Here is a 14,227-nt window from a genome sequence, read left to right on the forward strand (position 1 = left end):
AAAAACTGAGTCTCTGTCACTAGAAAAAAGCAACTATAGTGTCTTATAGCTATCCAGGCTAAAAATACTCCCTATGACATAGTTGCACTTAGGAGAATTGCCTGTCGAAATTACCTTTAGAAACTTTAACACACATGTTGCAAATATGGCTTCACTTTTAACCTCTCAAAATGAAAACTATGCCCACAGAATAAGTTTATGAATTATGGAAGTATGCTTTTCTAGTGGTAGAAAATTATGAAGGCCACTGTGTGGTCTCTACCTGCAACAAATTCTACATATCTTTCAAACAGCAGCTCAACACTCACCTCTTAGGAGCTCTTAATAGAAATTAATCTTTTGCTCTTTCATGCTGCTATATGACTTTGTGTGTACATGCTCAGTCACTTCAGTCGTGTCTGACTCTTTAATACTATTTCTTGCATTCTGCCTTGTGTGATTGCTAATAGCTGTTTAGTTGCTAAGTCATGTCCAACTCTTTGTGACCCCATGGATATAGCCCATCAGACTCCTCTATCCATGGGATTTCCCAGACAAGAATACTGGAGTGGGTTGCCATTTCCTCCTCCAGGGGATATTCCCGAACCAGGGATTGAACCCATGTCTCCTGCATTGGCAGGCGGATTCTTTACCATTGAGCCTCCAGGGAAGCCCATGAGTGCCAGTAGTACCTCTACCATTTTTGCGGCCAGGAAACCATCTCAGTGGACTTTGTCTTCATCTCTCCCAGTACTTTAAAAATCTCCCAGGTAGAAGATGTTCAACTAGCTTCTTTACTTGAATAATGAAAAGTACAAGTAGAATCTTAGGTGTTGATGTGAGGTGAATAAAATATTAATATTTAGCTGAAATAGTTTCTTTGTTTTGGCCTAAAGAATGAGAATCATGACATCTTAAAATTTCAGATCGGCAGGGTCTGTTGGTGATCTATTATAACCCATTTCCAATGTTTGTATGAATTCCTCATGCTTATCGAATACTTAAGCATGTTTTTTGGGGAAAATGTCCGTTATATTGGTATTGGTGATGGGTATTTAGCATGTGTATATTTATTTTACCCATCCATTCTTTTACCTTCCTACCCATCTATCTATCTATCCATCCATTCATCCATCTATCCATCCTATGATTGTGCTTCGTATTAGTGATGATACTAAAGTTAAGCACCGCCAAGTTTTAGGTGTATCTGAACCCTAATGTTTTCTTTTAATAGTTAGATAATCTATACTAGAACATCTGCGTCTGTTCTTCTGCCATATGGTTATTATGTCATATTGTAGATTTACTGATGTCTACTTGATTCAGTTAAGTTACTTACTTATAACTTTTGGTAACATCACATGCTATTTTATTCAAAGATTAAAAATCTGTGATTTCATTGACATTTAAATATTTTATTGAGTATTTTGCTCAGTTCATTTTACATTGATAGAAAATTCATTTTAGATTATTGAAATATGTATTCTTTTTCTGAGTTCTGGAACAGAATTTTCCTTAGAATGACAGAAAGCACATATATAACAATAACATAGAATTTAATTATTTTTTCACTAAATTTGATTTTTCAAATGACTTACCAGTTCTATGCTGTTTGGGTTCATGACTGACACCACTGTACTCCACAAGAGTGCTTTTATTAAAAGTTGCCTCAGACACCAGCTGAAAGGTGATATTACTATAGCATATTCCTGGCAGCCAGTGATTAAACACTGTTTTTCCCTTAAAAAAATCTGAGGAAAAAAAACAATTATATTTATTTTGGGTTTTCTAAATGTCACAGACTTCTAGAAAGTTTTGAACAGTTATGACTATCTGTCAAATAATATTTCCTGTGACTTCTAGTATGGTCAGTAATAAAAAATTGATTTAAGGCTAGAGATGAAAATTGAAAATTTTAGACTCAAAGGCTTTTTCTGCAAGAATTAGGTACAATTGGAATTAAAATTTTATTATAGGAACATTTGATGTATTAAGTGGAAATGGTAACATATAGAAATTGTAGAGATTAGGTTTATGCTAATCATTTACTGTAAGAACCCAAGGTATTTTGCCAATTTATTACTTAGGAAAAAATAATTTTACAAGAAATGTTTTCACTAGACTCACTTGTAAAATATAGCCTATATTTTCAAAATAAAATGATTTGTCATTTGGCAAATGGGACCTTCCTGAAAAAAGAAGAAAATTTTAAAAATTGAATTTTATTTAAAAAATGTTTTTTTTGGAAGATAATAATAAACTTAAAAACCCAATCCAAGTTGGAAAGAAATGAGGGAAAGGAACTGAAAATATCATTTATTGAATGAAAAGCCAAAAATAATTTGAAAAATTAGATAACTTAAAAAAAGAGCATACTAGTTAACATTTTTTAACTCATGGAATTTAGCTCAACAAAAGTGTCAGTGATGGTTTTCAGTTATTTATAAACTTATATTTGCATGTGATCAATAAGCAAACAAGGTCCCAATTACTAATTTTCAGATAATCTGGTTTCATTGAAAACAAAGAATGCAGTAATAGAGTCTATTTTTGTTTATTTGATTTTTTTTTAAGTTTAAATAACAACCTGTAGAGTTACTGCATGTGCCTTAAACATTGTCTCATTAAAAAAAAAAAATTCATGGAAGATTCAGGAGTTTATAAAAGCAGCAAGTCAAAGTGGGATGTTTCTGGGTATCATGCCATAGGTGGTTGAGTAAGTATCCTCTACCTGGTTTTCATTCACAACTAATCAACTTTGAGACCAGAAACTACACTTGGTGCAGATAAATGTAGTGACTCTGTGTCCTGGGAATATTTGTCTCTCCAGTTCAGTTCCAAAAACTGAATGTCCTCTGTCCTCTCCCTGTCCCTCTCCCACTTGGCCCACTTCTGCTCTCTGGTTTATTCAGAGAAATTGATTGGATTTCTTTAGAAATTTTTAATTTCCCTGGACCCTCTTCTCTCTCTCTCTGACCACAAGATTCCAATCAAGCCAGTAAAAATAGTGAAACCCATTTTTGTATATTAATGCAGTCATTTAACTAGTCATACAGACAAATATACACAAAGGAACTGAAAAGTATTTTCTTAAGCATTCGAGAATAATGTTGGACCATCTCCAAATGAAACTTTTTGAGAGACCCCCATCTAACTTCTCAGGTCTGGAAATGCCTTAATGCACTCAGAAGGAAATGATTAGGTGCTGTGCTTCTAAATTTAAATTTAAATTTTTTTCCTGCACCAGACATGCAGGAATAATATTTGGCAAGAATAACATGTAAGTCATAATAATTTGAGTTTTTCTTATGTTTATGCATGACACATGACTCTAAAGTAATGAACCAAACATTTTAAGTCTCCTCATAACAATATTTTCATGCATCAGTAACTATTTTTATTAATTCATTATGATCAAACAGTGAATTATAAGACTTCTTCAAAGCAAGAGCAAGAGCAAAACCATTTGGCAGAAATTATGTAAAATGTAAGACTCATCATTTTTCTTCTTCCTGTTACCTCTTACCTTTATATAGCATTGTCCGGAAGTCTTTACCTTCCCAATAGCTTATGTTTACTCTTGTGAAAACGTTATATTTTTCTGGATAATGAATTTCAAAGAGGACTCCTGTTTCAGGAGAAGGTTTATAGTCATATATTGAAACACTGGTTACAGGAAGAGGTTCTGCAGAAGGAAAGTTAATGGAGAAAGGGGAATTGGGAAAAGAGCGAAATACCATTATCAATACTTGGAAGTGCCAAGGATGACACCTATTAGCATTTTACACATACTTTAATTATCTGTAAGCCACTAAACTCCTCAGTACTCCTGAGCTGACTGTTCTCCTTAGCAGTAATTAATAAAGCATATTTTATGTGGCAATTTCTGCTTTTCAAAAAGCTTTCATATTCATTTTTCCAATTGCCTTTTGCAACAATCCTAAGATCCAGGAAGAGCAAATATTCATATCACCATTCAACATATAAAAATAATGATAACTGAGACTTTAAATTACTTGTCAAAGGTAATTTAACTAGGACATGGTGGAATCTGTATCTACAGATTCCTAGTTCATTTTTCCCCCAAGTCAAGAAAATTTGATATTAATAACAGACAAGTAACAGAAAATAGGCTTCCTGGGAGGCAGGTGCAGTGGTAAAGAATCCACCTGCCAATGCAGGAGATGCAAAGGACTTGCATTGTTGGATTCCTGAGTGGAGAAGACTCCCTGGAGGAGGAAATGGCAACCTGCTCCAATATTCTTGCCTGGAAAATTCCATGGACAGAGGAGACTGGCAAGCTACAGTCCATGGGGTCACAAAGAGTGGGACATGACTGAGTACAATAGAAAATATGTTTTGGCTCTGACCAGGCATAAATGTTTTAATAATCAGTTATTTCTTCATGTGAGCCTAGCACTTTTTAAATATTAAGTATAAGATTGCAAACCATCCTATATTATGAGAATTATAGTTCATGATATTTACCAACCTTTCTACAGAAGTTTAAAATGTTTATTTTTATTTTGTATGAGTTGTTAACTTATCACAAAACTTTGTAAATAAATACTCATTTTTAAAATAACCGACTGATTGATTTACGTCTGAATCTCCTCCATTCCCACTTTTCAGCCCAAGTCTTGTACAGTGCCAGAGTCCCTTCACTCTTTAGTAGGGACTAATGAATGAGTCTTACTAGCATGCATTTTATTCAAGAAAATATTTAAAATAATTTGGCGTCGAGTTAACTCTTTATTGGCTTCCCTGATGGCTCAGCGGGTAAAGAATCCATCTGCAAAGCAGGAGGCACAGGGGTCATAGGTTCAATCCCTGAATGGGGAAGATGGCAACCCACTCCAGTATTCTCAGCTAAAAAATCCAGTCGACACAGTCTGTGGGGTTGCAGAGTCAGATACGACTGAGCAACAAAGCACAAATCAACTCTTATAGAAAAAACTGATTTTGATTCAAAGTTTTAGCATCAAGAGGATCCTTGGACATCTATGGCCTAAATGAAATAGACTTAGTTTAAGTTTTACACTTTGAAATTTCAATTTCAATAACATAAGAACCCCAAATTTGACTTAGTTCATTCAACAGTTACCTACTTTGTATCAATCTGTAGCTAAATATCTTTTTTGCTGTTTTTAAAAATCTAAATTTATATTTATTCTAAATGTTGCTTTTATTTTTGCCAATTTTTGTTTCATTATTGCTTAATCTTTTTAAATAAGTATAATTCTTTCATCTATCATTTTATTGATGATAACATACTACACATTTTTGTTATGTTGCTACATAAAACATAATAAAAAATGTGATAATAATTTTTATGTCTGTCTTGTTTAGCATAGATTTTGTTTGTTCTAACCGTAAACCCTTGGCCAAATTTTGCTTTCTCATTGTCCCATTTCTTGTTTTTTCTACACTGTTTTGAGGCAGTTTAGCATCCTTTCAGCTCACCAGAAGCTGTAGTCTAGGGCCAGGGCATATAATATCACTTTGGGGTTCTTGATATTATGGATGATACAGCTGTTTTCACAAACTCCTTCTCTGAGTAAGAGGGTAACTAAGCTTGGTACTTGATAGTAAGACTATGTGTCTCTTGCATCCTTAGGACTCCACATGTGCCTTTTTTGGTAAGCAGGGAGAATCTTTGCTTTCAACAGTGAGCCTGGCTCTGGGTCATATCTAACGTGTACAAATTCAATCCTTCCTACCCTCTGGTGACCCAGACTCAGTACCGTCTTCTTTCAGACTCAGAGCACAAAGGCTCCATGACTTCAGCCTTCTTCCCTACTTTGAGTTTCTGATTCATGGAGACACCTACCTTATTTCTGAGCCTAGAAATATATTTCTGGTTTTCTTTTCACTTTGTGGTGGGAGCAAAGAATATACGACAAAGCAGAAATTGACCGCATTATTTTTACTAAAAAACCCTACCATAGAGTCTCATTTTTTCTTTTAATAAAAAATCAAAAATGGCATTTAATAGGGTTATTATTTCCTCATTAGGTGGCCCACATAATAAAAACTATGTTCAAATTGAATATTTCCTGTTTCTTAATTCCCTCTGAACCATCATGACAGTTCATAAATAGGAAGACTCTTAAAGTTCTGGATGTGACTATCTTAGAAGATAAAAAAATGAAAGCAAATGCGGAGTAAGTACTGTTTTAAGAAAGCAGCTGTAGGCTTGTACTTGTTAGTATCTGCTAATTGCTGAGGTGATTTCTTCCTGTGATTGCTCTGTTTTTAGGAACTAAAAGGAAAGCTCAGTATCCTTTGCTTCTGATGTGACCAACCTAAGGACATGTGTCTTCTGACATGATCCTCTTGACGGAGACAAACCTGGGCTTAGTCCCCCGCTTCTGATGTCAGGAGTAGGGAAAAGGGAACGATCCAGGTCCCAGACCAGAACTCTTGTCTGATGCTTAGATACAGCCTGGGACCTGACCTAATGGTTCAGCTGTATCCAAGCAGGCCACTGAGTTGAGCTGGCAGTAGCAGCTACCTATGGCCCAGGAAGGATGTTTAACATTGCATCTACTAACTTAGTTCAAGTCCTCATCATTTCTTTTGTGGGAGAGAAAAATTTGCCACCACAAAATGTGTCTCTTTGGGATGAGGCTTTTTTAAGAAACAGAAGAATCAGGAAGAAACTTTGATCTTCCCCCTAACTGCCTAAAAGAATTTAGATAGAGGGCCTGTTCCTAGAGTAGAGTATCACCAGAGGGATTGGCAAAGAATATGGGCTGGAAGTGGTGAGAGAAACTCAGCAGGGCTTGGAGATCAGAGTCCTCTCTGTGTCCTGCGGTCTCTTCAGGGCCCAGCAAACATTTGTTCATCAAACATCTGCTTTTCCATCGTCATGTAGATTGCCTTCCTCCTCCTTTATGGGCTCAAATCACTACCCCAACATCTTCTTTTGCCTTTAGCTGAAGATGGCTTCTAAGGAGAAGGTTTTGGCCACTTCGGAGAATTCTTGTTTTCCTGGGTCTCCCATCTACACAATTGATTACATTTCAGTTTGATTTTCTTTTGTTCATCTGTCTCACATCAATTTAATTCTTAGACCAGCCTGAAAAACCTGGAAGGGTAGGTAGGAATTTCTTCCTCTCCAACATTTTCCTGAAATATTTAAATAACTTTCTAAATTATTCTTCCTGCCTCCAACCTCACCTTAATTTTTCTTATCTCTGTTTAAATGTTTTAAGCTTTCAGGCTACTTGATATTCTCATTTTTGTCAGTCTCTGTTATAAATCTGTCACCTCCACCTCACTGATTTTTCCCCATATGATCTTTTCTGTTTCTCCTTTGCTCTCAGCTTCTTGAGAAAATTTCTATTTAATGTCATTGGTATTAATTGTACTTAGTGATCTTACACTGGATGCTACAAACTATGTTAAGGAGTTTGTTTAAATTTTTTTTAGTATAAAAAATTTACATCATTTAATAGCACCCACTACCAAATCAGTAATCAACAGCCCACAAGCCAAATCTGGCCTGCCACATGTTTTTGTATGATTTCTGAGCAAAGAAGGCTATTTACAGTTTAAAATGGTTGACAAAATTCAACAGAAGAATACTATTTCATGACACATGAAAATTATGTGAAATTCAAATTTTGCTGTTTTAAAATAAAGTTGCCTTAGAATACAGCCATGCTTATTTGTTTATGTATTATCTATGGCTGCTTTTCTGCTAACATAGTGGAGTTGAATCACTGTAACACAGATCATATGGTCCACAAAGCATAAAATATTTATTACCTAGGCCTTTACAGGAAAAGTTGGCTAACCAGCGGACTAGATTATAAATTAGAAAACTAGAAAAATGGAATAATCTGCCAAAGTCTACATTATGGTTCCCAGATTTCTCTGACTCTAAAGTTCATGCTTTGATCCACTATTCAAAATATCTGCATGATAATTTGTCCATTCCAAGGCAAGATTCAGAACATGTGCCTTGCAGCTCTGTTACAAGAAAGAGATTTCCCCCAATCAAATTGTGTGTCATTCCTTTGTATAAGACCTGTCCTCATTCCTCGTCACTTAAAGATTAAGGTCTAAACACTTTTGTAAAGTATTCAAGGTTATTCCCAATATTTCTAGTGACCTTTTTCTTCATTTTCTGGAATCACAGATGCTTGCCATCTTCACTCTTACAGTTCACAGGTGTGCCCTGCTACGCACCTATGCCTGCATTTTTTAAAATCTATGATTCACTTTAAGTCTGAGTGTAACACTTTCCATTGCTTATGCATTTGGCAAGTTTTCACTAAATTTTTCATCATTGTTTCTTCTGAGGTGCCTTCCCAATGTTTCCTAAGAAGGCTGGGTAGTCTCTTACATAATTCTTTTACAGCACTTATCATTTATTTGTAATGTTTTCTTTATCTTTTCCACTATTGTATACCATCTTTGAGAGTGGGCATTTTATCTGTTTCTCTGCCACCTAGGATGTGGCACAGAGAATGTAGACGATATATAAAGTAAAAACTCAGACATTATTTTTATTTACCATGGCTGAATTTGTATGCCCCATGTATGCTCTGTAGTTATGTCTCTAGGACTTAACAAACACAGGAGACAGTAGTGTGTAAACAGGATTTCCCAACTTTCTAAGAAGTTGTTTTCATGTATTATTTCATCTCCTGAGAAACTACTCCTTGTTTCTAATGTGCCCATGATATGCTGAAGGTTCTCAAATAGTTAAATATTAATCAGAACCTAAGGGTTATGAAACTCTTGAACTGGACAAATGACTTGTTTGTGCTGAATTTATTCTTTGCTATGTTCCTCAGCTTTCTCTGAGAGTGCCAGACTCAGAACAACTGTAGAGAAATATCAAAGGACTGCCCTAGGGCCAATTGCTTTGCCATTGCTTATTTCATGAAGACAAAGATCTAACACACAAGAAATGACTGCATCAAATGTGCCCTTTTATTCTCGACTTGTCAGCTATGGGAGCAGATCCTACAAATGTTTCGTAAACTTTCAAGAAACCTTCCCCTTAGAAAAATAAAGATGGGGAAAATACATCATTAGCTGATAAATAATGGTAATTTTAGAGCTCAAAAGTAATCTTAGTCATCCATTTTAACTCTCTCTTTTCTAAAAGAGGAAGCTGAAACCCAAATATCACTAATGTTCCAGAAATATTTGTACCAAAAAACCCAGTTCCTATAGTCCCAAACTATTATGGCTTTCAAAACTGGGATGGTGTAATTAAGTATTTGAAAATGGAATAGAAGGTGAGAGACAATAAACCATCATTAATTGATTTTTACTCTTTAGATATCAATGCAGGTTTCCTCTTTCACTTAGGGTGTAGAAAACTGCAATTCAATATTATCCCTCGACATCTAACAGTGAGAAGAAAAAGCCAAATAGTGCATGAGACATAATTTTTCTAGAGTTTATCAGAGAGATGAGATTGCAAGGCAACCAAATGAACTAAATTCCAAAGACGAGTCCCTCTGGGACACCAGAGGGGACACTGCCGCTCTTTTCCCTTTAGTAGGGCATGGCAGAAAGAAGGAGCACCATTAAAGCCGGAGAGAAGAAAGCAACTAACATTTTCCTGATGCTTACAGGCAGTGTGTGCATTTATGCTCAGTCGTGTCTGACTCTTTGTGACCCCATGCCAGGCTTCCCTGTCCATGGGATTCTTCAGGCAAGAGCACTGCAGTGGGTTGGCATTTCCTACTCCAGGGGATCTTCCCAACCCAGGGATCGAACCCACAGCTCTTGCAATTCCTACACTGGTAGGTGGATTCTTTCCCACTAGCATTTTCCAGGAAGTCCCTCCCATACATAGAAGATGGCTACATTCCTTGAGATATTATATTTTCTTTTATTAACAATTGGCTGTTCCTACTATCTTCCCTTTGTTGCAAAACTCCTATATATCCTAGCTCCCCACTTGCCTCCTTGGAGCAGTTTTCTCAGGGTTACTTGATATGCTGCCTCCGGAGCTTGAAGTTCGCAGTATGTCCCCTGAACAAAACTTAACTTTCAACTTTCAGGTTGTGTGTACTTTTTTTAAGTTGACATGCTAAAACAATAATATTTTGAATGTAATTGGTTAAGTAAACTATGTTATTAAAATTTATTTCACCTTTTCAGAAAATATGTGTCTAGCAGAAAATTTAATATTACAAATGTGATTATTGGCTAGTGCTAGTCTAAACACTCCAATTAAAAGACAGAGATTTCCAGATTGGGGGAAAAAAGCAGATCCAACTGTATGCTGTTACAAGAAACCCATTTACCTATAAAGATGCAAGTAGGTTAAAGTATAAAGATGAAATAAGTATACTATGAAAATATTTAAAGAAAACTAAAATGTCTATATTAATATCAGACAAAATAGACTTCAACACAAGTCATTTGATCAAGGATAAAGGGGGACATTGCATACAGATAAGAAAGTCAACCCATTTTCCAGGCAAGAGTACTGGAGTGGGTTGCCATTTCCTTCTCCAACAGGAAGACATAGTAATCCTAAAAGTATTTGCACCTAACAACATAACAACAGAGCTTGAAAAGAGATAAAGCATAAATTAAAAGACGTGAAAGGTGAAATAAACAGATCCACACTCTCTGTCAATCACTGTTGGAACAAGTTGAAAGCAAATCATTAAGGATAGAAAACTTGAACAACCAACTGACCTAAACTGACATTTATTAAAACATCACTCAACCAGTGCTCACAGAATGCATAACAAGATAGGCCATTCGATTGAATTTGCACAATTGAATTTGCATAAGCGAAGAGGAACTAAAGAGCCTCTTGACGAGGGTGAAAGAGGAGAGTAAAAAAGCGGGCTTAAAACTTGACATTCAAAACACTAAGATCATGGCATCTGGTCCCATCACTTCATGGCAAATAGATGGGGAAAATGTGGAAACAGTGACAGATTTTATTTTCTTGGGCTCCAAAATCACTGCAGACAGTGACTACAGCCACAAAATCAAAAGGCTCTTGCTCCTTGGAAGAAAAGCTACTACATACAAACCTAGGCAAGCCTAGACAAAAAGCAGACATCATTTTGCTGACAAAAGTCCATATAGTCAAAGCTATGGTTTTTCCAATAGTCATCAAAGGATATGAGAGTTGGACTATAAAGAAGGCTAAGCACTGAAGAACTGATGCTTTCTAACTGTGGTGCTGGAGAAGACTCTTGAGAATCCCTTGGACAGCAAGGCAGTCAAACCAGTCAGTCCTACAGGAAATCAACCCTGAATATTCACTGGAAGGACTGACGCTGAAGCTAAAGTTCCAATTTTGGCCACTTGATGCAAAGAGATGACTCACTGAAAAAGACCTCGATGCTGGGAAAAAACCCTGATGCTGAGGGCAGTAGGAAAAAGGGAAACAGACGATGAAATAGTTGGATGGCAACAGTGACTCAGTGGACCTGAGTCTGAGCAAACTCCAAGAGATAGTGAAGGACAGGGAAGCTGGCATGCTGTAGTTCATGGGGTCTCAAAGAGTCAAACAGAACTTAGTGACTGAACAGCAACAATGGTCTCTCATTTACTTAGATCAACATAAAGGTCTCTGCAAAATTGCCCAGTTTTTGGATAGTCAACAACACATCTCCCAGCCAGCATATCAAAGAATAAAATCACAAAAGAAAATAGAAGATACTTTGAATAGAACTTACTTCATGTGCTAAAATATCAACAAGATATTCCAGAAATCTTTCACTATTTACTTACTTAAATTTCTTTGTGAACCATTAACTAAAAGCTGGCTTCTCCAGCTTTGTCTAATCCAGAGTAGCTGAGCTCATGTTAATGAGTGTTGGGTCAGCAAAAGTCACTACAGCTTTATTTTTCTCTGTGTCTTAGCCCTTTTCCCCCCGGCTCTCTTTCCTGTTACTTGCTTAACTAAATTGAATAAATATTTATTGATCACCAATTAAGCATAAGGGTTATACTAGATGTTCCTTTGACGTTATGAAGATACGTCCCTGTCCTTCACTATCTCCTGGAGTTTGCTCAGACTCATGTCCACTGAGTCACTGATGCCACCTAATTATCTTACCCTCTGTTTCCCCTTTTCCCACTGCCCTCAGCATCAGGGTCTTTTCCCAGCATCGAGGTCTTTTTCAATGAGTCAGCTCTTTGCATCAAATCAGAGGGCTTCTGATTTCAAGGAGTTATATTAGAGGCATTATGTACCTAGATCTGCTGCCTGGCTCTATTAGCTTCTAATTCACTATTTCTGAAGCTTAAGATAGTATTTCACCAGGCAAGTCCATTCTTTGATTCAGTGAGGTTATAGATCTGTTCATTAAATCTTTAAACCTTGAAGGTCTTAGGTCTGTGCCATTCCTGATTTTTAGAACTCAGTATTGTTCCTGGTATTCTGCCAAGGGAAACTTTAATTAATTTTTGACAGACATGTTAAAAATAGGTCCTGTAGGTTGATTCTGCATTCTTGCTTCTTGGTGTTTTTCTTTTTACCCCAATGTAAATATCACTATGTCCTTCTCCCTAACTGTAGCCAGAAAGATCACTTTCAGATGGCAATTAAAAGGTTGCAGTCGCTGGAAAATTTGCACTGAGGAACAGTGAACAAAAAGAACTTTGCTGAGACATTACATTGCTTAAGTGATAAACTCTACCATCTTATAGATAACAGTTGGTGATGGACAGAGAGGCCTGGTGTGCTGCAATCCATGGGGTTGTAAACAGTCAGACACGACTGAGCCACTGAACTGATAACAGTTTTTATCTATACCTCAGCTTATGGGGCTTCTCTGGTGGTTCTGCAGTAAATAATCCACCTGTCAACGTAGGAGACTCAGGCTTCATCTCTGGGTTGAGACGATCCCTTAGAGGAGGAAATGGCAAGCCACTCCAGTATTCTTACCTGGGAAATCCCATGGACAGAGGAGCTTGGCGGGATACAGTCCACAACACAACTTAACAACTAAACAACAACAACCTCACCTTATACAGTAGAATTGAATTTTACTTTGAGATTACGTTTTAAAGTCAGAGAGTAAAATAAAAATCACATATAGATAAAACCACTCCTAAAAAATTTCTAATATCACCATGACCTCTTAAGGCAGGCGTTACTAAAGATTAAAATGTCAGTGACATTTTTTTTTCTCAGTTTTTTTCTTGGGCATTGGAAACATAGGCTATTTTCAGGCTGAGGTGGGGAAAAGCAACTGATAAATGATGTCTTTTATTCTCTCTCAGCTAAAAATGTGTAATTGGAATTTGAGCCAGCTAAATATGAGAATAAATTCTTTAATTCAAAAAGCAAGTTGCTTAACATGAGACTATATGTTCTAGCGGGAAAAAAAACTTAATTATGATCATACTATTAAATTACATAATAGCAAATTACATGGTCCAATCATGTAAAATGGCCATTAGTCTCAAAATACACTATTGAGATTGACTTTTTTGTTTAACACACATTTTTTTTAAACAAAAGGTTACAATATAACGTGATCAATTTCTGTGAGAAACTATATTCAAAGTGAAGTAGAACTTTGAACTCTGTCACTTGATTTGAAGGCAGTTAATCTTGCCATCCTGGACTGACTCTGAGAACTAAAAGAGAATACACCCAACAAAGAAACACAGAGGATCATATTACATATGATGCTTACTTGTTAACACAGTGATTGATCTGGATGGCTTGGTAACCACATTTCCATTTACCACTACCAGAGTGATTATATAATATAGGCCATGATAATTGGCCTTAAAGATAATGGGAGGAGGCAAAGTACTGTTGAATTCCTCAAATTCGAAGAAGTAATTTTTTGATTCACCAGTTATTTTCACAACATACACAGATGATGGACTCATGACGTCTGAAGCTTCTAAAGAGACAGCGATGCTATTATCATCTCGGACAGTTACGTGGAATGTGGTAGCATCCTGTTTAAGAAAACAGAGAAAAAGAAAGGAGAGGTCAAGTTTCAGATTATTTTCATTAAAATTATACTGAGATAATTTCCCCAAAACTAATGTTGTGACAAGCATTGCTTCCTGAAATAAGGTTACACAGGTATTTTTAGTATATGCAGAAAATCAAAAAGAGGAATATTAGCCCTATTGTGGCTATTGATCTTCTCAGGCTTTTTTACTTTTAGCATTCTTCTGGATTGAAAAGCTACTTCCAATTCATGGATTGTGCCATATAGTGAACACAAAATAAAAACATCATGGAACTGTGTAAAAATAAGTGAATGAAAATCATCTTGGC

General features: G+C 36.2%; 1 protein-coding gene across 1 annotated transcript in view; it reads right to left on the minus strand.

The window, feature by feature from the left end:
• The window catches only part of PTPRO (protein tyrosine phosphatase receptor type O), a gene marked incomplete at its 5' end in the record, with an annotated part of 120,543 nt that extends 106,623 nt beyond the window's left edge, over positions 1 to 13,920 (minus strand). Inside the window, 3 exons of the mRNA XM_052640433.1 lie at positions 1,578 to 1,730; positions 3,506 to 3,664; positions 13,626 to 13,920. Coding sequence (XP_052496393.1) covers positions 1,578 to 1,730; positions 3,506 to 3,664; positions 13,626 to 13,920 — 607 coding nt within the window. The remainder of the gene's footprint in view (positions 1 to 1,577; positions 1,731 to 3,505; positions 3,665 to 13,625) is intronic.
• Positions 13,921 to 14,227: the final 307 nt, after the last annotated feature.

The sequence above is a fragment of the Budorcas taxicolor genome, chromosome 5 (genome assembly GCF_023091745.1).
Source record: "Budorcas taxicolor isolate Tak-1 chromosome 5, Takin1.1, whole genome shotgun sequence".
NCBI classification, from domain to species: Eukaryota; Metazoa; Chordata; class Mammalia; order Artiodactyla; family Bovidae; genus Budorcas; species Budorcas taxicolor.